The sequence below is a fragment of the Thermobia domestica genome, chromosome 16 (genome assembly GCF_964235325.1).
Source record: "Thermobia domestica chromosome 16, izTheDome1.hap1.1, whole genome shotgun sequence".
In the NCBI taxonomy this organism is placed as follows: Eukaryota; Metazoa; Arthropoda; class Insecta; order Zygentoma; family Lepismatidae; genus Thermobia; species Thermobia domestica.
In genome coordinates, this window is record NC_137469.1 from 77,647,523 (window position 1) to 77,671,361 (window position 23,839).

Below are 23,839 nucleotides of genomic sequence, written 5' to 3' on the forward strand. Positions count from 1 at the left end.
TATAATAATTTACCCTACAATCATTTTCTTCTAACACCTTTGAACACATATATTTTATTATATGTATTATATAAATATTGGTGGAAATTACAGAATAAATACTTTGTTCTGTGCACATGATTTGATACTGACTATCCAAAATGCAGTGACTTAACATTAGTTTCGTTTAGAACTAGAAATATCATACTTGTTGCAATAAACTACAATACTGGCCAAAAATATAGACATTGTGCTTTTTCGAGTGAAACACTTCGTAGATAGAATAGATGTTCAATCATGCGTTTGACTGTACATCTGATCAAACCAAGTACCGAAGTATACTTTACAGACAAGGTGTGCAATTAAAGAAAACCGACAATATATAAGCTTATTTAATATTTCGTAACAAATCCATATCCATCAACTACATTGCTCTGACTGAGGAAAGCTCCAGCCTTATTGAAACGCTGTGATTTCTTATCGGCACTTTTGAGCTTCTCTTTTTTTCTGCTACGTTTTTCTGGACCTCATTCCACAAAGGCCTAATAATATTCATGTCAGAGGTTTTGATAGGCCAGTTGCAGAGTAAAATATGGTGGCATCGAAGCCATACCTGTACATCAGCTACTTTATACTTCGGGTCATTATCTTGCTGACACAGATACTCACGACCATGAGAACACCTCACAAAAGGCAGTATCACATTTTGCAAGACGTTAATGTAAACCTGACAATTCAAACTTCTCTCAATTTGGTCAAGCATCCTCATACCTTTAGCTGAAAATCTCCCAGATCACGACTTTTCTTATACTAGATTTCATGGTTGGTATCGCATATTTAGGATCAAAAGCTTAGAAACTGTCGCCGAATACACTTGATAGCGTCGCTCCCGAACTTGATAAACTTTCTATGCTCCGTCCAAATAACATTAGAGCACAGTTGAACCGTACAACTTGTGAATTAAGCAGCGATTCTGGCCCTGTAATTTGCTCCAGAAAATCAAGTTTTCTTGACTGGGGATTTCCATTAGTTCTGCTGACTACAGGCAGCAGTGGCGGATGCTGAAGAGCCACTAGGGTTAAATATTTTCTTGGTAATTTCAGGCTCTATGAGAGAAGAATTACATCTGGATATGTGAAGATTGATACAATCGACCAGCCAATTAGTACAACGAAGAAAGCCGCTTGATATTTTTTTCACACATCCCCGTTGCAACTCCCACTGCTTCAGAAATTCTGTCACCTTTGTTCTGGAAACGCCAAATTCATCACCATTTTAAGGCGTGTTGTCCCTCATTTTCAACCTTCTGCAATGGCTCGCTATTGCCTCTCATTCAGGTTAGAGTTCTACGTGCCTCAATGGTATATCTTTTATTTTAAAAAAGCAATGTTTAAATCGTTTTGGAAACGTAAAAGAAGAGAGAAATCTGAAGAAAATACCTACAAAAGAACCCTATCACTCTCACACAATTATGCACAAAATCAAAATAACTTTTGCATCATTTATTCCCAACATGTTTTGCAGCGAAAAGCACGCGAATTCCTCATTTTCTTTAAAATTTTCAATGCAAATGATGCACTCTAAATATGTTATATTCTTAAAACCAAAATGTCGTATCTTTTTGGCTGTATTAAAGCTGTATACAGTAATATAACCTAGAAAGTTAATAAAATTTATACCGCTGATTGAAGAAAAATAATTCAATATCAGTTGCCCACATATATAGAACATATAAAAATCAATTAAATTCAAAAGCTAGTTTATTTTTCAATATCACATCCTACTTACCCAATATTTGCCAAAGTTGTCCCTATCAAATGGTCTTTAACATTCTTTCATTAATTATCGAGTTATCAGGAGAACTAATTTTATAAATACTGCACGAAGCATAAAATGTATGCAGCTTTGAATGGCTTTCGCTTATCTATTTTACAGCATTTGCATTTGATATAACGTAATGCCAATGCCAAAATCAGCGAAAAAACGAAATAGAAAGAAAGAAGAAGAAAAAAGTATAGTAACCTTTCTGAAGAAGGAGGAGCTGTAGTTCCTCCTGAACTTCGTCTCGATCCTGCTTTTAGCCTTCCAATTCTCATAACTATTCGTCCTGTCGCCGTCTTAAGTACTGCAGCGGCTTCCTCCTGCGAGGCACCCTTTAAGTCTTGGCCATTCACCATCAAGATTTGGTCCCCTTTCATAAGGCGACCATCCGCTTCAGCTGCTCCACCACGGACCTATAACACAACATGAAAAATAAAAATTCATACTTGAAAAAAAAGTGCTTACACGTAATTAGTTTACAATACGAGGGAAATACTCAAAATTGTAAAAAATAGTCTTTCATTTGATTTTTTCCGAAGGCTGACTTTTAATTTCTATTTAAATAGTATTTATTACATTTTTATTGTGCTTGATAAATTGATCTAGAACTTTGATTGTGCATAACTTAGGAGCCAAAGGTCTATACAATATATTTCACATGCTTGTATGACAGGTTAAAGTCTCCATCGTGTCAAGTTTGATCCCGATCGCATGACATCGGTGTATGTTTTTATCGTTTCTGGAAAATCTGACCGCCCATAACTCGCAAATCAAAAGTCATAATATTCTACACGCTTACATAGCAAATCAAGGTCTACCATAAGTTTGATCCCGACCAGAGGAGTTCGCTTGAACTCATTCGATATCTCATGCCTTGGTTTTTCACGGAAAAATCAAATGAAGGGCGGGAAAAATTTCATCTTTCTGTTTTCAACAGGCATAAAGACGAGGCAACTAGAATTGTTATTACTGATACTACAAGACAGAACAAATAAGAAATAAACCACGATACAAAATAAAAGTAATTGAATTTATTGTCATTGTCAAGTCTGAGCAAACTTCTGATTTTCCAGAACTGTCCATTGTATTCATAAAAAAATCCAGGTTTGTTGGACTTGCTTAGCAAAATTGTTCACATAAAGAAATAGAAATACACTGCTTTGTTTCCACTGAGATTTTATTGAGGAAATTTCTGTTCATCGAAGCGCTCAACCTTAGCCTTGATCAAAGCTTTACAAATTCCAAGCATTTCTTTGATTAATTTATTCGATTTTTGCAAACTTATGCGACTCCAACAGCTCTGAAGGGCCTTCCACAGATATTCAGTATTTGTTGGCATGTGAAGGTCATTCCACAAGATCTCCAATTGCTCGTACTTTGCGTTCCTGATGGAACTGCATGCCTCACAAATGTTGTGATACACGTTTTTGACCATTATTCCGTTGATTTGAATCAAATCACCAACTTAATCACCTGTGAAACGTCCCCATACAGTGACACCGCCTTTTCCGTGTTTGACTAGAGGCATTACACAGTCGGGATGAAAGTAGTTTTTTTTTTTCTTTCTTTTTTTTTTTTCGACAGCGACACACAAACTTCTAGGGTTGGGATTCGAAAAGTTTAAATTTAGATTTGCCGGTCCAGAATACCCTCTTCCGTAGTTCATCGGCCTAGTTTTTATGTTTCTCTCCAAGAGTACCAGTTTGCGATGTCTCCTGTTCGAAGGAGTGGTTTCTTTACTGCAACTGCACTCCCAAGATCAAAAATATGCAGACTTCGGACCACCGTTCTATCTGATACCGATTGCGAACGACTCTTTCGTAGTTCCCGAAGCGGTTGAACATCTATTCCTTCTGCCTATAGTCCTAATGAATTTGTCCTTACGACAAGTTGTTATTTCTGGATAACCAGTTTGTTTACGTGCAATATTTACACCAGTTTGTGACTGTCTTTCAAAACTCCGACGCACTGCATCGACTGATGTCTGCAACTACTGAGCGATTTTTCAACAGATAAATCCTCTCTCTCCCAGCATTTGATTCGATGCTTAATTTACAGTTTTTCTTCCACATTTTATAATTGCTTGCACGTTACTTACATTATTTTACTAGTTCACGGGAGTGGAAACAACACGACCAAACACCACAGAATCGCAACCAATTTTACCATATACGACACGATTCAATTGCATACATACAGCTGATTGTGGAGTAGACGTATAAGTCCTGATAAGGGTTCGTACAAACAACAATAGATGTCATTGAAACAACACATCAGCAAGCAAAGTGTGACGTTAGTTGTCAGTTCGCTAGTTATTTGTTTACTGCAGTTTTTCTCAATAAATACACCTCAATGTAAACAAGATCATGAGTTTTAGTAATTTTATATGAACAATATTGTTTATTTTGTAAAACAAGACCAATAAACAGGATTTTGTATAGACACAATATCTTTTATTTGGAAAGTTCTGAAAAATCAGTACTGTGTTTAGGCTTTTGGCAATGACTGTATATCACTGTATTCTGTTTGTATACCTTTCAAGAAACCAGTAGCGTAGCTAGAATTTTTTCAGGGGGGGGGGGCATTGAAAGGCCCAAGAAAATTTTGAGGGGACCATCTCCAATGAATGAAACATTTTATTCACACACACACATAATATATATATATATATATATATATATATATATATATATATATATATATATTTGGTCTAGGAATTAATTCGTGCGGGTGGACAAGAGATGGCGCAACGAACGGAGCGTCCCACAGTTCCGTGTATCCACACATGTGTTGCAAACCCCTGTCACCGCGTATCGTTCGTAGTATAGGGCAGTGGATTAAAGCGTCAACAACACCAGTTTGTAGTTAAGTGAACATGGCGCAATTTGTGCCTGATAAAGTGTTGTTGCGGGGTGTCCTGCTGCATTACTTTAACATGCAGAAAAGTGCGACTGAAAGTCATCGTATTTTGGTGGAAGTGTATGGTGACCATGCTCTAGCTGAGCGAACGTGTCAGAAGTGGTTTGCACGGTTTAGAAGTGGTGATTTCGGTTTGGCAGACCAAGAGCGAGCTGGACAGCCAAAAAAATTTCAAGACGAAGAATTGACAGCATTGCTCGAGCAGGATTCGTGTCAAACGCAGGAACAACTTGCAGCAGCATTAGGCGTTGATCAAACAACAGTCTCCAAACGCTTGAAAGCCATGGGAATGATTCAAAAGATGTCACATTGGGTTCCACATGAATTGAAAGACAGAGACGTTGAAAGACGAAAAACCATTTGCGAATTGCTGCTTCAACGACAGAGCAGAAAGGGGTTTCTGCATCGAATTATTACGGGTGATGAGAAGTGGATCCATTACGAGAACCCTAAACGAAAAAAGGCCTGGGTGAAACCAGGTGAACCAGGTCCATCACAACCAAAACGAGATATTCACTGTGCAAAGGTTATGCTGTGCATATGGTGGGATATGAAAGGTGTGGTGTACTATGAGCTGCTGCAACCGGGTGAAACTATGAATGGAGAACGTTATCGACGACAATTAATGCGTTTGAAGCAAGCTCTGGCCAGAACACGACCAGAATGGGAGAACAGACATGATAAACTTATTGTTCAACATGATAACGCTGTCGCAAAACCGGTCAAAACCTATTTAGAAAATGTCGGATGGGAAGTTTTACCCCACCCGCCGTATTCACCAGACGTTGCTCCTTCGGACTACTACTTGTTCGATTGCATGAACAACGACTTGATTGGACAGCGGTTTACTTCTTCAGAAGATATCGAAACATGGGTCTCTGACTGGATCGCTTCCAAGGATGAGGACTTCTTTCGCCACGGAATCCGTACATTGCCTGACAGATGGGCGAAAGTGGTGGCTAGCGATGGACAATATTTTTCTTAAGGTATTTATGTATTTTGTGTTTGTACTACAGCTTCAATGTGTGCGTACCAACCGCACGAATTAATTCCTAGACCAAATATATATATATATATATATATATATATATATATATATATATATATATATATATATATATATATATATATATATATATATATATATATATATATATTCAGATTCAGATATATAAGTTTCAGATTTGGTTTAATACCGCATAATAATATAAATAGTTGTTTGGTAGATAAACTGTAATAAGTGATGGACAAGGACAAATTTCGCACTGAAACAGGAACTGAACTCCAGGACACTGATTTGCCGTCCCGGCCCACTTTAAATATTATGCCTTGCTCTTGAAGTTTAAGTTTCACTTTAAAATAAATTGCCAATAATTATAATGTATTCTTAATATTTCAGAAAAATGTCCCGATTCCACGCTCTAAAGATATGGTAGCCTAATCAGTGACGAAACTAGATATTTGGTGCCCACGGAAAATTTTACGATTAGCACCCACTTCATCTAAATCTACACCAATAAACACAAATTAGTTTGCTGGCGTCCGGGGCAACTGCCCCGGTTGCAGCATGTTGCTTTGATCTGGTAGTAGTTCAATTATTTTTGGTTACTTTTACCCTTGAGCTCTAAAACTGAGTAATGAATTTCCTTACTTCATTAAAGTGATGAAGTGAACGCTCTTTAAAGCAAAAAGAGGATTTTTTTTTCCTTTCCTCATATCGAACAGTGTTAGAACAGACATTTCAATCGGGTCTCCTTACTTACATTTCTATCGGGACATTTCAATGGGTATTCACTGACTGAACTTACTGAATGGAACATCTGTGGACCAGTACCACAAACTCCTGATATATCTCTGATTACTAAACATCAGATAACGGAATGATACAACCTGGTCACTGGAGTAACTACCACTTTTACACAAAATAGCATTAGTGCCACGACCAAGTTGTATCATCTCGGTATGTTACCTAGTGGTTAGTAATCAGGAGATTGTAGCACTGGCTCTATGATAAACTTCTGAATTTATCTAGTAGTAGCAGTTTTGAAATTAAGTTACACTTAAAATCGTTTAAAAGATCGAACTTCTGAACGATTTATTTATAAAGAATCACCGATTTTTGTCAATATCATTTCCCCACGCTTTAGTTAGTAGTATAGGTCCACCAAGCGCTGACTCAGTTTTCCTTGGAGATCGCTAATATCGCTTGTTACAATCGCAGCAGAATGTTTCTACAGAGTTGCCAACGGCCAAGAGCGTTAGGAAACTAGACATACTAGAGACAATACCAGAAGGTAGTCGAGAAGGAGAACCAGTATCAGTAGCATATAGTAGGTGTTGATAGTATTCAGTATCTTAATTTTCTTGAACGACTGGGATAAGAACAACAGAGAGAATGGCAGAAATAATAACTTTTGCTCTCTTATTTTACTGTTTATTGAACAACACGGCTCGATATTATTTAATAATAATAATAATAATAATAATAATAATAATAATAATAATAATAATACCAAATTATGTAACAGATGCTACACATTTGTTCTATGTTGCCATAATCAATGGAAATTAATTAGTTAGTGTATGAAGACCTTTCGTCCAACACAAGTGTAATGTTCTACTGCAGTGCATGCCATTTGTAAGTAAGCATCTCTTATTTTAGTATGACTTTCTACATCGAAACGAATGAGAATGGTGACTGATTTTGCCTTTTTTTTTCTGGTTCTTTATCAAGAAAAATAAGATAACTAGATAAGGGACAGAGGTTAAAAGGAATGTACAGATGGTGAGGTCAATGTACAACGATACTTATATTTTAACATCTTTATTGTATTTAGGGGCAAAATGTGCTTTTAAATTATGCACAAGCTGTTCAAGAAAGGAAGAAAAAGAATATGACAAGAGAAATAGAATTAATTTCCTTTCTGTTGTTATGCGATTATATTTTGTTAGGTTAGTGATTCGACAATGTGAGTTTAGTTGTCATAGCAACGAAAAAATAAATAATGCATAAGAAATGATCCATCTCGTGAAACTTACATGTACGATTTTTAGAGTGTATTTGTTTAACTTGTTACATACTACAATAAAAGATAATATCTTGATGCAGTGTGTAAAATGAATTTTGATATATCAGTAGCCTTGTTTATATAAATATACGAACTGTGGCCGTTATAATAAATTGGTGTTTTCCGCCTTAGGATTTTAGATTTGTGTGAAGTTAAGTAAACAATCTCCTACATAATAAACTCCAGGATTACAGATTGATTTTAAGGCTACGTAGTGATTTTGCTGAAAACATCAAAACGGAGTATACTTTATTAAGGAGTGGCAGAAAAATTTTCAGAAATATCAAAATGAGTCTTCCTGGTGTTGAAAATACAATTGAATCAAATGGCAATAGGGATATGAACTCTGACTTAGCCGACTTCATTAAACAGCAGATTAGACAACTTGGTGAGCGAATGAATCAACAAATGGAACAAATGAATCTGCAGATGGGACAATTAAAGCAAGAACTGAGGCAAGATTTTGGTCAGCAGATGGGACGATTAAAGCAAGATTTTGGTGACCGAATGAATCAACAAATGGAACAAATAAATCAACGAATTGAACAAAGTGATCTTAAAATGGAACAGATTATACGTAAATTTACCGAGGTGCAAAATTCCGTTGAAGTAATAGAAACTATAGTTAATGATCACACCACCCAAATAAGTGAACATAATAACCAGATTAGAGAGTTGCAAGAAGAAGTGAATTCTATTAAAGAGTCTTTTTGCTGCTAATAAGAATCATGGCAATGCTCATGCGAACGGCGATAGAGTTCTCACTAACATTATGCAGGCGTCCCAGTATCATCGTCGAAGGAACGTGAAAGAAAGTGACTCATCTGAATCGTCAATAAGGAGTGAAGGAGTTCACTTATAAAGTTTAGTGGAAGATCTGATGATATACTAGCTAGTACATTTATAGAGAAATTCGAAGATGTGTGTGATCTAATGGGGGTGGATGAATCCAAATTTTTAAAAATTCTGCCACACGTTTTATTACCTCCCTGTTCAACTTGGTTTAAGGTTATCAAAGTTAACCTGCGTAATTACTCTGATTTTAAGGATACGTTACTATCCAACTTTGGAAATGACTTTATGTTAGCTAATAGGGATGCATTAATTCGTAATAGGCATTATCACCCTAAACTGGACCGGAGTATCACTGGCTTTGCAATATCAGCTTATAATGAGTTGAATTCAATTAATCCTTTTCAACCTGAATCTAGGATAATAGCATCCATACATATCTTATTACCCTTTAAGCTGCAACAAATGTTAATTTCGGCTCAGTGCGTCAACTTCGACCATCTCATATGATTGTTCAAAATTTTGAAAGCCAATCTATGATGCAAAATAACAACAGAGGGCAGGTTAACCCTAATCGTAGCCACGTTAATTATGCCTCTGTCCGTAATATCAATGTTCAACAAGACGGTATTTCAAATGTGCGAAATAATAATAGATTTCATTTTATTGGGGTAACAAATGAATTAAATTTTACCGGTACTCGAACTGAACCTAATCGTAGGAATAGAAATAGTAATAGTAACACGTTTTCACGAAACAGGTTCACGGGTGGCAGGAATTCGCAATATAGAAATCGGAATACCGATAAAGTACTTAATAGACAAGGCTGTACACAAGATCGCGCTACGCAATGTAACTTAACTCAATCCTATGGTAACATAACTTAAGCTAAAGCTACGGCGTCCGAGAAGAATATATTCCAGGGGCGGACCCAGGACCGACTTCTGGGGGGGGGGGGGGGGGTTGTCATACTGCTACTTTTAAGGGCTCCAATCTTTGGGATGGGTTTTATTTATATATATAAAATAAGAAAGTTTCCTCTTCTCGGGGGCGGGGATCGCCCCCCTGGAGCCGCCCCTGATATATTCAATTGATTTTTATTGTACTTCACTGTAAATATCGTTACGATTTCGTTTGTTATTTGCATTTCATTTGAATTCTATGAAGATAATTCAATGAATCAATAAATGGAACAATTCGTACATTCATGATCTTGATAAGAACTTCTTTTGTTCAAACCGTAATACTAATTTTTGTGATGTTAATTATCGTGTTTTGTTCTGGATATTGTCGATATTTCAATTTTAATTTGTATTTTGTTTGAATATATCATATATTTGATCTTTTCTTGTTTAAAAGAGCAATTATGTAAATATCATAATGATATCCTTTTCACGATCATCTTAGTTTTGCCCGAGAAAATAATATAAATTTTGTTAGCATTCAACTTATAACACGTATCAATGGCCCCAAAAGGACCTAAAATTAAACAACTTCTATGCCGTTATCTGAATGTACCTTCTGTTATCGACGTTGAAGTGTATAAATATTTGAAATGAACTTAATTAAGAGGATTAAGATAAAATATGAAAATAATATTGATATAAAAGTAAAATATGGTATATGATTATATGAATTGTAATTTTTATATACGAGGGTCATTCAAAGACTTAAGTAATTAGTATGTAATAGTAAACGGTCCAGAACTTCTCTCTCTCTCTCTCTCTTTTTTTTTTTTTAAAGAAAAAAAGGTCCTGTTGTCCTGGCGCCACATACAACGATACTTATATTTTAACATCTTTATTATATCTTTTATTTGTATTTAGGGGCAAAATGTGCTTTTAAATTATGCACAAGCTGTTCAAGAAAGGAAGAAAAAGAATATGACAAGAGAAATAGAATTAATTTCCTTTCTGCTGTTATGCGATTATATTTTGTTATGTTAGTGATTCGATGATGTGAGTTTAGTTGTCATAGCAACGAAAAAATAAATAATGTATAAGAAAGGATCCATCTCGTGAAACATACATGGACGATTTTTAAAGAGTGTATTTGTTTAACTTGTTACATACTACAATAAAAGATAATATCTTGATGCAGTGTGTAAAATGAATTTTGATATATCACTAGCCTTGTTTATATAAATATGCGAACTGTGGCCGTTATAAATGCATGCACCTTACAGATTTCGATGAATTGGATCTTGTTGTACTACAAACAAAAACGAGCCTGGAGCTTTTTACTCGGAACGCAGACTATTGCAACATACGTTATTCTGCAGTTGGTAATTGTGTTGTCGAGAGATGTTTCAGTAGAAGTTTCACTTGTTGCCACTATCAACTCACTGTTTGTCGACCTATAGCAGTATCACTCTGTGTGTAAGGGGGGGGGGCACTAGGGAGACCAAGAATTTGAGCAAGGGGGCCTGGCCCCCAGGCCCTCCCTTGGCTCCGCCACTGCAAGAAACCCATGTGAAATTCCTTGTGTTTTATCTTATTTATGCAGAATGATCAATACGTCACGCTACTCATGGCGGAAATACTTAATATTTTCTTTCATTTGTTGCATGTGACAGGTGGCAATAACTGAGGCAAAAAAAAAATCTATCATAATGAAAAAATTATTATTCCGGAAGAGTACATAAGGAGTTTGAGTTACAAACCACCGAGGTATGGTGTCATAAGCACATCCCGAGAAGGCATCTACGAATAAATCAAACTTTAAATGTTTGTGCTATAAATTCAAGAAAAGTGGGAACGTATCAGATGCCCCCGAAGTGATAGGCCGACCGTTCTCATCGAGAATAAATTGACGAATATCAATGCAGAAGTGAACTGTAGTATCTCCATGGGTTACGTGACTTTGCGATTACCCTGTGTATCTCCCTGCATTTTGAGATCATTGATGTAACCATACTTAAACGAATGACTATCATTTCAGGCACAGAAACTGTTAAGTTTTGCTGTTACATGGTTTTAAAGAAAATAAACGGTAAAATTTTCAAATACTGAAGAGAGAGAATGTCTATATCGTTTCAGGGACATATCGTACAATAAACTTGAAATTAATCCAACGTGCAGATTTTTTTGGGAACAATTGAATTTCCTTAATTAAAACAACAATTAAATATATTTTCAACAATACATTTCTAATGTAATAAAATAATTCTTACGGTGATAAAATATATCCAGCTACAATGACGCCCATGCAAATTCAAGAGTTTTTAAATTCACCATTGTTCATTTTTTTAAAATTAATTAACATACAATTTGGACGTTTTATATTCAGTGGTTTAATTATGTGTAATTCAACTAGAATGTATACAGTGCTTTATTAACCATTATTACTAACAATTAAAATAATGGTCTACTTTTTTTAACAGGCAGATTCAGACTTATGTCTATGCCATATTAATTACAACATATGTTGTAACTATTATTTCTACCTAATTCAATTCTACTTAAAAAAAAAAAAAAAAAAAAAAAAAAAACAGTGACGCAGAGGACTTGGCCTAAGTTGCTGCTTTAATACAATTACAACCTATAAAGATTTAGAAAAAAGAAAGAACATTTAATTTTCTAATTCAGTATCACAAAAAGATATTTACTTAAAAATAAATTTACGTGTTTACTAGAAATGTTGAAAGACTAAGGCAGACATACTCATAAGCAAGTAAGTGTACATTTCTTTAGAAATTTGTGTAATCTGACTAGCTTTTAAATTGCTAATACTTACCACGTCCGAAATGAATACCCCGTGGCCATTTTTCCTTCCAACTATACTTAGGCCGAGGCCTTTAGCAGGCTTTTTTACTAATTCTACTTCCATGACGTCGTAAATGTCATCCTCCTTCGCCGAAGCTTCATCTCGAAATACCACCATTTTCACCTACAAGGAGAGTAATATGACATTTAAAACGCAGTTTCATTAATCGAAAGAGCCAGAACTGATGATTATCACGGCAGCCATGCAAATTGGAAATAGCGTTACAATACAGTGGGGTATCTAGAAAAGAATTTTGGGAAATTTCCTACATTATAAGATGTTGCAACATAAATAATTACTTAGCAACTTTCTTTTATAAGTAGTTGTTAAACTCAAGTCTGATTCAGTGAGGAACGTTGGATTTTTAATGTGGCAAAGGAAGAAGTTCAAGGGGGTTATTTATCAAAATACACTGCTGAATGTATAACTTCATTCAATGTTTACTATTCTGGCGATACAAACGACCGGGCTTTTGTCTCTTGTATTCCTTTCCTTTCCAATTTCTGATGGAAGAGCCATTTCGACTTGTAAACTACGTGTTGTGGGAGTGAAGAGAAGAAAATCTGAGACACATAAAGAAAACAAGTAGTCATGTCACTATCGGTCTACTGTATGCTGTTCTAGAATGTGGAAACGGAAAAATCGTCGTCTGAAGGCAGAAAACCAAATATGCAACTTAAGCTGAAATCTTTTAACAGCGGGCAAATCAGATGACCATATTTCGTGTCAACTTAGGCAAATTTGGAAAGAAGACCTTTCAAATGATTCGGCAGGCTTATAACAATAAGCAATGAATTCATGCGAAATTTTCATGTATAATGTGCCATTCAGTTAATCTATTACTCATGACATTATTAGCCAGGAATCATAAAATTGATGTGCAGTTATAATTGAATATATCCTGCACTGTCGAAATAAAATGTTGTTTGTTTATATAGTACATACATATATCTATCTATCTATATCTTATCTATCTATCTATATCTACATAGCTGAAATAAACTCCATATTTTAATTCATCAGTCTAATACTTTAATGTAATATATTGATCAATCATCGATCACAATAAGGAAAGTAATAAACTATTGGGACAAACATTCCCAAAAGGCCCTGGAAGAGTTTTCATTGTTGCTTTTTATTATTTAATTTCACTATCTAATTAACTTTCTTCATAACTATCATTACTATATCTTGAGTTCAAAAATTAAAAATATTGATCATTACTATTAAACTTGAGAGAATGAAATAATTCATGTTCAATTTTAACCTGCTTTCAACACAGGAAATTGTATATAATTGTCCTAAATTGGAAGGAATTCGTTACAACTTTCATTATAATCTCTGCACAAAAATGATTAAATTTTGTAAACCACAGTAAGTTTTGGTTTTCAGTAGAGTCGCATTCCATTCTTTGAAATTTCATTGATCTTCTTTTGTTTTAATCTTACATTTTATACACACTTTCTGTAAAATATTTCTGGTATGCAGAGCAATCTACATTTTGTTTCGAGAAAATATAAACACATCAACAATAAATACGATAATATAATTTTTAAAATACTACAATCGATTTCCAGAACACACAGAATTTATAGATTTCACAATGACAAAATTTTTAAATAGACAAAGAAGCTTTTTAATCCATAATAATCAATTCTGAAATAAAGTACAAATATTTATACTGACCTGAGTAATTAGGAAAAAAACAAAGATATTTCTTTTGTATAAAACACAATAGGTACATACTCCGTACCCTGTTAGGTATAGAAACGTTAGCTCAAATAGGGTTACAAATAATAAAATTGTTAGAACTTACTTTGGCTGGAGTTTGCCTTAACGCAGCAAGAGCTCTATTGTGGGTTATGTTACGAAAGTCCTCACTATTTACTTCTAAAATCTGGTCCCCAGGTTTCAATCGCCCATCTTTAGCAGCAGCACCGTCCGGATACACTTCATGAATGATGATAACGCCCTGGCAAAATTACAAGGTTGCCTTTTAAGATTTGAATTAAAACTCTGTAACATGACCAATCTTAATTCGCAAAATGATTTTATATTACTTCTTGGCGACATTCCGATTACTAAGAACTAAGCACTAAACTGTCATAGTAGATATGTTCTGTTTTCTACGAAATTTTGTTGCCTATATCAAACACAACCCACTTGATGATACTTTAATTTATTATTCTTGTCGTTTGCACAGGTTATAATTTACTTATAATTTTTCAAACAACGCATTTTTTTTTTCACTTAAATGAGAAATAGAAAATCGTACTATCACATGGTTTATCTTGATAATTTCTTCTGAAATGAAGTTTTTTTTTTTTTTAATTTCCCAATGCACATGTCGACTGCACTGAGGGTAATTAATAATAAATATTACGGAATAATAATGAAATAGGGCATTTATGTGACATAAAATGTGTATCAAGAAACCCAACGGGAACACACCTTTTCTTCACAGCTAGAAATGAATCTAACTAGATTTGCCCATCAGAGTGAATATTAGCACTAGCAATCTTGCGTATTTTCCTTCTGGAGGGTTGTTCAAATACTATGAAATATATAGTATCATAGAAAATCACTGTAACTTAAACAAAACTGATTTAAAAACGATCCTTTCTTAATTATTGACAATAAATTTTATCTATCACTACACATTTTAGCGTAATTTGTCCACAGGAAGTTGACATCAAATGATTATGGATTATTTAACATCTCGTTAAAATATTCAAAGGACACTGTTTCTGCAACCAATCATCCGATAAAATTCTCAAAGGACATTGTTTCAATAATCCATCATCTATTTTGATCCATTCCACATAAAAGCATAAGTTTTTCTTTATTTTCTGTTAAGATCTGAGCACAAGGCTCAAGAAATAAGGAACTCTCCTCGCTGCTGTAGTATTCTGGTTAGCGCATGAGTATGGTAAGCCGAAAACCCGGGTTCGATTATAGACCAGTCCCATTTTCTTTCTCACATTTTCATTCAACAAAGAGTTTCTTTATTACTTTTTATTTATTCATTTCTAACAATCTATAACAATATCTTAAGGAGACGACGATCAGGATTAGTAGAGAAAAAGTCGCTCAATATTGTTAATATACTAAATAATTCTTCATTACTCTTATATATTTAATATCTACTCTTTACATCTTTTACATAAGTTAATGCACCTGAGAAAACGTGTTACCTGACCTGCCACTGAATTAGGCACACCTATCTCGTACTGTGTCGGCACTAGTAGGGGTACTGCAAAGCATACGTCCTCTACAGCGTCCCACAGCTGGTCCATGTTCACCGGTGAGGACTGTCTGTTCCCTACGATCTATTCTACGACATCCCACAAGTGTTCCACTGGACTCAAATCTAGACTAGAAGCGCGGGTCTGCATTAACTGAAGGTCAGTAGAATGTTCGTCGAATCAGTCAACTGAGCCTAAACACAATCCAGGACCTGTGGGTTGAACAGTTGTCTTGCTGGAAAATGCCCGTCCTGTTGGCATGAGCCATGGTCATGAGCAAGCGTACACGGTCCCCTAGGATGTCCACATACAGGTTGACATTCAGAGATCCTCTTACGCGAATGGTTCCAATGATGCCCAACTGAAGACACCGCAGGCCATGATAAACATCCATCACCTTGTACTCTACCAACTTGACATACGGGATCCATGGATACATGCTGCTGTCATCAGATTCAGACACTCCCATCGGCCCGATGCAACCAAAACAGGGACTCATCGCTCCAGACTACTCGCTATTCTATGGTCCAATACCTGTATCTTCAAGCCCACGCAAGGCGCTCAGTCCGATTTTGTCCTGTGAGTAGGGCACTTAGGTTTGTCTGCGGCTCCTGAAGCCAAACGATGCAGGGAACGTTTAATTGTTCGTGCACTAACACTTCGGATGGAACCTTCATTCAGCTGGGATGTGATTTGCGACAGGGTCTGACCCCTTAATTCGTACGACAGAGCTAAGCCGGTGCAGTCCATATTCATTGAGGTGGCATTGACCTTTGTACTATCGGTTCCTGGATGTCTTCCCTACATTAGCACAGTATCGGCACACCCTCGTAACTGTAGTATGAGAAAATCTTAGTTGAAATGGCGTGTCTCATTCGTCGAGCACCAACAATCTGCCCTCAGTCGAACATGTCTAAGTACCATGCATTTCCCATTCCGCTTGTCACGACTACTATGCCTTGCAGCCACAGGTCCTGCCTATTTATATCTCTAATGAGAGTAATCGGAGCAACGTATATGTAGCGTCGCAATGCCAGAACTTTAAACAGTTAGGTGTGCCTAATTCAGTTGCATGTCAGTGTATAATCAACAGGATTCGGCTTTTAATGATTTGCGAGTAGCATATAAGTAAAAATGACGAAATATGTTAAAATTCCTAATAGTCTAATAAAGAAGTAATTAAATATGGTACTTTATTCGGATGTGCATATTTAAAGATTTAGGTGTAGTAGAGCGTATTTTAATAAATGTTTGATCATTTTAGCATATTTTCGCTTTCAAAAAAGACATTAAACTTTTATCATTAGCCCTGCTTGCTGACACTACGCAATCATTTTTACCTGAATATATGAACAAAGTACTTCACTGTATAATGATACTCGAAGCTCATTATATAAAAGAGAGACATGAAAAGAAATCGCGTGTGATAAATATCGATATTTATCACCACTATTTATGTCTCAACATAATTTCTTAATCTTCTCTCTCTCTCTTAAGTTATAGTTACATATTGTCACATATTTAAGCCTTAGCCATAATAATCACTTTCGTCGCTATTTAAAAGCATGAATAATATTTTTCATAATTAAATTGTTTCACTAACGTCAGCTTAAGAGAAGAGAACTCAGTCACCTGATAAATTAGTAGTACTAGTTTAGTGCTTTGAAGGAAAATGTTCCGGAAACAAGTTCCTAGCTTGCTTTAAAATTTTCTACAGTCAGATTCAAATACTACTGAAAATTTGAACTAACATTCAATTTATTTAATATCACTTTGCAAGTATCGGACAACTTAATTTTTAAATTTAGATAAAATTTATTGTTTTTACGTCATTCATAAAAATTCAAAAATGGTGGAGGCGCAGTGAAAGCCCGAACAATACAAGTTTACAACTGTGTTTTAAAAAAATCTTTTCCGTTCTTCGTACCACTTTAATGATATATTAGTATCATTACACTAATTGAATAATAACAAACTAAAATCTTTTACGAAAATACTCGCCATTATTTACCATTTACTAACAATTTCTAGCTATGTGAAATATTATTTTAATTGAAAACGATCATAAATGTATACTATTTATATGGAACTAAAATGGCGTACGTAAACGGTTAACATCTAAATACAATATAAAAAGGGGAAAATCAAGTGCATATAAATTAAACAACATGCTCACATATGTTACACATTCACATAAACAACTATGCGAAATGCATAATAAAACAAATTCATGCTTTTTTCCAGGTAATTGTAAAAAGAATTTCAATATTATACACACTCCATAGTTATTAATACATTTATTTATTCAGATTTTACTACAAAAAGCTATTCGGTGATTTTTTTTTTAATTTTATATATTCTGAATTATTCTGTATTACATTTCTTATCAATTATACTGTAAGGATCAAATGATCGTACAAGAATTAGTCAGCACATAAATACTGTAACTTTATTCTGATTACGAAACATTTTCACTTATTATCTAAAATTATTTCAAAGCCAAAATGAGTTAAATATTATTGCACGTCATATGAACGTGAGATTATTCTTTTTAAAAAGTAAATTCTAGTCATTTCTATGCTTAAGTGTGATATGATTTAAGTTTGTATTAATTTTACATACTGTTTGGATTCTTACGGATTGGATAGTTATCTATTATGTTTAAAATTAAATCCGATTCTCTCTAATTGCTAAGCCCTCTAACATGTTTCAAAAGATACTTAGACGGATTCAGATTCATTTATAGAAATATATTAAAGTCTTCCAAGTAGTCTGATAAATGAATGTTTTTAATCATCACAGCTATTTTAAAATTTCCTAACAGAACACAATAAATATATCCAGTAATGACGCGTTAACATCGATAAAATTATTACAAATACTTATTGGATCCTATGTGCAGAGAAATTTTTTTTTCAACAATTCTTTCATTCAAATGAGGTGCCTTGCTGTAATGTACCTTAGTGAGTATACATTCTACGTAGTCCATTCATACAGTATAGAACTATTATTAAAAATTTGTAAGGACTAAATCAATCACAATAGTTTATAACATAATTATCAGATTTACATCTGAAATTTTATCTTTAGACCTTCAAGTTTCAAGTTCGATCAATAGCCTCTTAAAAGGATTTTTTATATAGGCTGTCTTAGGAAAATTTCTTCCGGTATTTATTTCCTCAGAGATTTCTAAATACGAATGTCACTTTCAGTATGTTAAGGAAAATATATCACCTACTTCAAGGAAATTATACTTATTGTTAAAAAGTTGTACTTTCATCGGCCAATTAGTTAAGTTAGTATTTTAGTAATTTCATTCATATCATATGAACATACAATATCATGAATAAGCGTCTACGTCAAGTGTCGGTAACACTCCTTCTAGTCCACTGAGACATTTTAAATGATTCAACGAAAACAAAAGCATTAAGATTTGAAGTTTACATTGGACCAATCTACTTGAGTTTGACCACTTTTCAATCTTAGGGGAGAAAGTAAGACACACAAAATGTTTTCAAGTCCTGGCTTCATTATTATTATTATTTCCTGTTTCTTGTTGATACTTTTGTTACTTAAATTTACTTTAATTTAAATTACAAAATAGTGATTTTGTTAAGTTAAAACAGAAAGTTAAAATATTTTAGAAAAAAAAAGAAAAAGAAAATTTTTCTTATATATGAAATTACCTCAGTTTTAAGCTTATGAAAGTCATGAGAATTTTCTCTGGTGGCCCTTCATGTAATTTATAACAATATTTTGACCTCAGTCCCCCCTCCATCTCTGTATATGTCGTACATTAAAAATATCTCTAATGCATTGACAAAAGACTGCGAATACTAAGACTGAAATTCGCATTGAATTCGCACCTATAGGTGGTACGGTGTACGAAAATTTGCTCATTCCTTCCATTTTCTCACAGATTGAAAGGCATTTCAGCAGCTTGATAAAGAATTTACATGTACTTAAGTACATTGCAAAGACATATTGTATTTTTAACATATTCGCTACAAATGAAGCTAGAATGGAAAATGGCTTTTAAGTCAATTAATTATTAATATCAAGTATATCAGAGTTCGGAATATTTAAAGTAATAATTACTTCAGGGCATTACTTATAATTTTTCAATTTATTTTGCTCAAAGATTTTATTATCATTACTATGCCCTAAATAATGACACTAAACACAATACTAAAATACTAAATTGATTGAAGAAGATGCTCCCACTAAAACAACTAAGTTTTGTTCATGGAATGCTGGACAAAACTTAAGGTCCAAAATAGTCGAAGAAAGTGAATGTGTTAAGACTAGCATGTTCTTTTAGAAATGTATTCTTGAAACATAAACAGTTAAAAGGACCTATCTGGTTTGCCATACGGATCAGACTGTCACGTGGTCATGTCAAAAGTCACGTGGCGTGCTAAATCAAGTCTGGAGATTCTAAATCTAAATGTGAGATATTCCAAGCAAGTAACCTCCGCGTGGGGTGCCCTGAGTAATTCGAAGACGCAGCATATACTTTATCATTATTACTGATTTTATTTAAACAACTTGACTTTTGACAATGTTCTATCCATATGTACCTTACGCGCTATACATCGTTTTTAAGCTCTTTATTATGTCTTTGCAATAAACTTTCAATTAGCCATCTCCTTATTATAGTGTTTGAGATATGTGAATGACTTCATTTTTTTCATTGATTTTCCATTGATTTTAATGCTCATGCTTCGTGATTTTTATTTTTTTTTATTTTTATTTTATTTTATTTATTTATTTATTTATGTATTTACTATGTTCCATCCACTGTAGGACAATTTCCTTTTTGAATGTAGAATCTAATAGCCTGTTCTATATTTAAATGCTGAATTTCAGCCATCTCCCTCTTTTGATTTTTAAGATAAGTGGGGGAATTTTTTGTTTTTCATTGATTTTCCATTAACATGAATGTTAATGTTTCGCGCTTTTATTGACTATGTTCACTCCATTTTAGGACAATTTGCTTTTGAAATATAGAACGTAGTCTCTTCTACATTTGAGCTGAATTTCAGCCATCTCCCTCAAGGTTTGTTCACATCATTGCAGCCGGATAGGTCCTTTGGATCCGGGATTATTATTATTATTATTATTATTATTATTATTATTATTATTATTATTATTATTATTATTATTATTATTATTATATTTCGTTCATTGATTTAATATAAACAAATTTAAAGGGAAGAGAGAGAAATATATATGTTTTCCAAATCATAGTCGCAGAGTTCTCAGCAGTTCTAAACAAACTTTTGTTCTTTATATGCGTATAAATCTTATAAATCTTTGAGAATATTTCCTTCAATCAACACGGCCAATATCACTAAATGTATAAAGTTTATCGCATTTACAGCACTTCTGAAATGTTTGTAGGTATTACATACATAACAACAATGACCACTAACACCGTATTACCTATGACAAAATTGAATTTCAATAGGAAGAAAAGTGCGGTGAAGCCACACTAAATCGTTATTGGTTTAAAGATTTTACTTCTGCACAGATGGCAAAATAATGAATCGCTAAATGTTCCTACATTAAGAGCTTTACGAAAATGATCAATAAGAGAAGGAACTCGTTCTACTATATATACAAAACGTATTTGGCAAATAAAATTTATTTTTAAAATGGTGTTGACGTGTATATTGTAATAAACTAAATAAAAAGAGACTTATTCGCATAAATTGTCAGTGATATTAGTGGAAATAGATTATTAGTAGAAATATCAATACAACTAGGAATACAAACAGCGCAAGTTAGTATTAGGGAAATAAATTTTAACAACTTATAGACGCCCAAATTACGAAACACCGGCACATCTCAAGCAATATTTTGGATATTTCTCAATATTTACATGTATTTTGGATGAATTTTTCAATTTGCAGTGAGCATAGATCTTTAGGGAGAGATTCATCACAGATACTGTTTTAAATATTCATAACAAACCTTGTACAATTTTACAACAGCATTTCCATGTTGGTACTGGTACACTTGTAAATGTGGACCATGATGCTTTATAGCATTTGTCTGAAAATCAAGAATAGTGCGCAGAATATATTTTTACAAGTTAGAACACGTGAATGAAATCAAACAGGCTCCATTAAATCTGACGTAAAAATATTTATAATTAAACGTAACATTTGTTTAGACACAATTTTAAAAGCCTTATTTTACAATGTGCATTTAAATTGTTTCAGAAAAAATCCCCGCCATTGTTTTACAGAGCTAAAGTTACAAATTAGGGGACAGAAATAATAAGAAATAAAAGGAAAAATAAACTAAAAATGAAAAAGAGAAAACTGAAATAAACATACCAAAAGAGTATCAGAACCTCCCACAATACTCAATCCGAGGCCCATTTTATCCTTGTTGATTTCGACAGTTGTTTCCTTCCCCGGCTGGATCTCACAGGTGGTTGGATCAACCGACAGATCTTCTGAGGAAGTAGGTTTAGTTTTTGGTGTTGGCGACAATTTGAGAGTGGAAGATGATGTTCCCAAAGTGATGGCCGTGGAGCCAGGCGTTGGAGGTTGCGGAAGGGAGGTATTTATTGCCATGGAAGGTGATTTTATGGAAGTTTTTGACGATTTCATGGTTTGATTCGACATGGCGGTGGAATTAGATGTTGAAACAGCAATGGTTGTGATAGTGGTCGATGGTGAAACAGTTGACGTTGGTAAATTTGCAGGTTTTGTTATAGATAATTGTGGTTTCGTGGTAGGAATTATTGGTTTTGGAGGTAGTTCTGAAATGAACAGAAAAAATACAACAAAAATATTAAGATCTCTCGTGGACTATGGGATTTTTTTATTTCAGATGTATAGGGTGCTTCAGGAAAGAAAATCAATAATTTGGCAGGTGGTAGTATCGAGTATTTTGAATAATAATAATAATAATAAAAAAATAGTTTCTATAAATATGGTCAGGAGCCACGTTTCCGAAACACTGGATAGGTTCGGATATGTATGCAAGTTAAAACATTTCATAACCCTTACCTTCATTTTTACATCAAGTTTCATAATATCGATATAACAAAGAGTATAAATAACATAAAAGCACTAAACATACCAAATTAGAGTTGCAGTACAATGTTTTGGTAATTATATGGTATAATTCCCGAGTATGGATACACGAAATTCATGTGTAGTCGAACTAGCACGCTTAGTCTCCGGTTCCTAAAGAGATATCAAACTTCGATCTAGAAAACTAGGAATAACAGAGAGAGAGCTAGCAGATATACAGAAGTGGGATCTCGCTGTTTTAAACCTCCCTCCTTTTTAAGAAGAATATATATAAATAATCATTTACCATATCAAAATATATATGCAAATATCTGAAACTATATGAATCTGGGAACTTGAACTCTCCCTTCTCGTTGACAAACTTCCACGTGGGCCACTGAGAGCTAGTATGTCAACTACATATTACCCAACTAAAAGTTATAACCGTAACTCCGTTTCTACAACAAAGACTAACAATCATATCGCACGGTAGGTTGTAAATATGTTTCACCTCTTGTAAATCTATAGCAAACAGCTTTTTAAATTCAATTATATATGACAAATTATTTGTTTAGCTGCTTATTAGGAGTTTAGTTTCTTTCCAGCAGCAAAGTTATATGAGACGGGATTCGAACCATATGATCCCTCTCTAGGAATCTAACCTGGGTCTTTTGCACACTATTTAACTACAAGGGAGCCCTCCGTCAAACTATTCGGTAGGTTCGAACTTCATAGATCAAGCTGGTGCCAATATAAATGTATATCTAATCCTCGAATTTAATTGTAGATATTATTGCATCGTAAATTTTTACAAAGCAAATTTCCATTACTACTCTAGGAAACGTACTTGAACACAAAAGTTCTGAGATATCAGAGGCTTGAATCTAGGAAGTAGAGCAAAAAGAATAGGCTGTATTGGTATTTATTGGAAGGGTGGGGGTGGGGAGCTCGGTGGCTGTCGATCCCAGCTCGCGCCGTGTGGACTTTGTGGTGGACAAACACCGTGCTCGTGGGTTTTCTCGGTGTTCTCCCGTTTCCTCCCTCTTTCTTCATTCCACCATTTCATTCATTTCTCATCAACACCGTCTCCTTTAGACTAACCGGCATAATCGTGGGACGTAAAACTCAAAGATTTCATTTCATTTCGTATTTATTGGCTATTTGCGTGATAAATACTATCAGATACAAATTAAAATGTTACATGCATTTGTCTGAATGA

The 23,839-nt window shown here is 34.3% G+C and overlaps 1 protein-coding gene across 9 annotated transcripts in view; it reads right to left on the bottom strand.

Moving 5' to 3' along the window:
• LOC145673181 (multiple PDZ domain protein-like) overlaps positions 1 to 23,839 on the bottom strand; it is an 817,414-nt gene that overhangs the window by 14,334 nt on the left and 779,241 nt on the right. For 8 of the 9 annotated variants that reach the window (XM_081742643.1, XM_081742640.1, XM_081742641.1 and 5 more), the window contains 4 exons: positions 21,934 to 22,364; positions 14,161 to 14,316; positions 12,315 to 12,467; positions 2,002 to 2,213 (listed from right to left, as the gene is read on the bottom strand). In XM_081742643.1, the coding sequence (XP_081598769.1) occupies positions 2,002 to 2,213; positions 12,315 to 12,467; positions 14,161 to 14,316; positions 21,934 to 22,364 (952 nt within the window). Of the gene's footprint in view, positions 1 to 2,001; positions 2,214 to 12,314; positions 12,468 to 14,160; positions 14,317 to 21,933; positions 22,365 to 23,839 lie in introns of those variants that run through there. The other variant, XM_081742648.1, reaches the window with a different exon arrangement.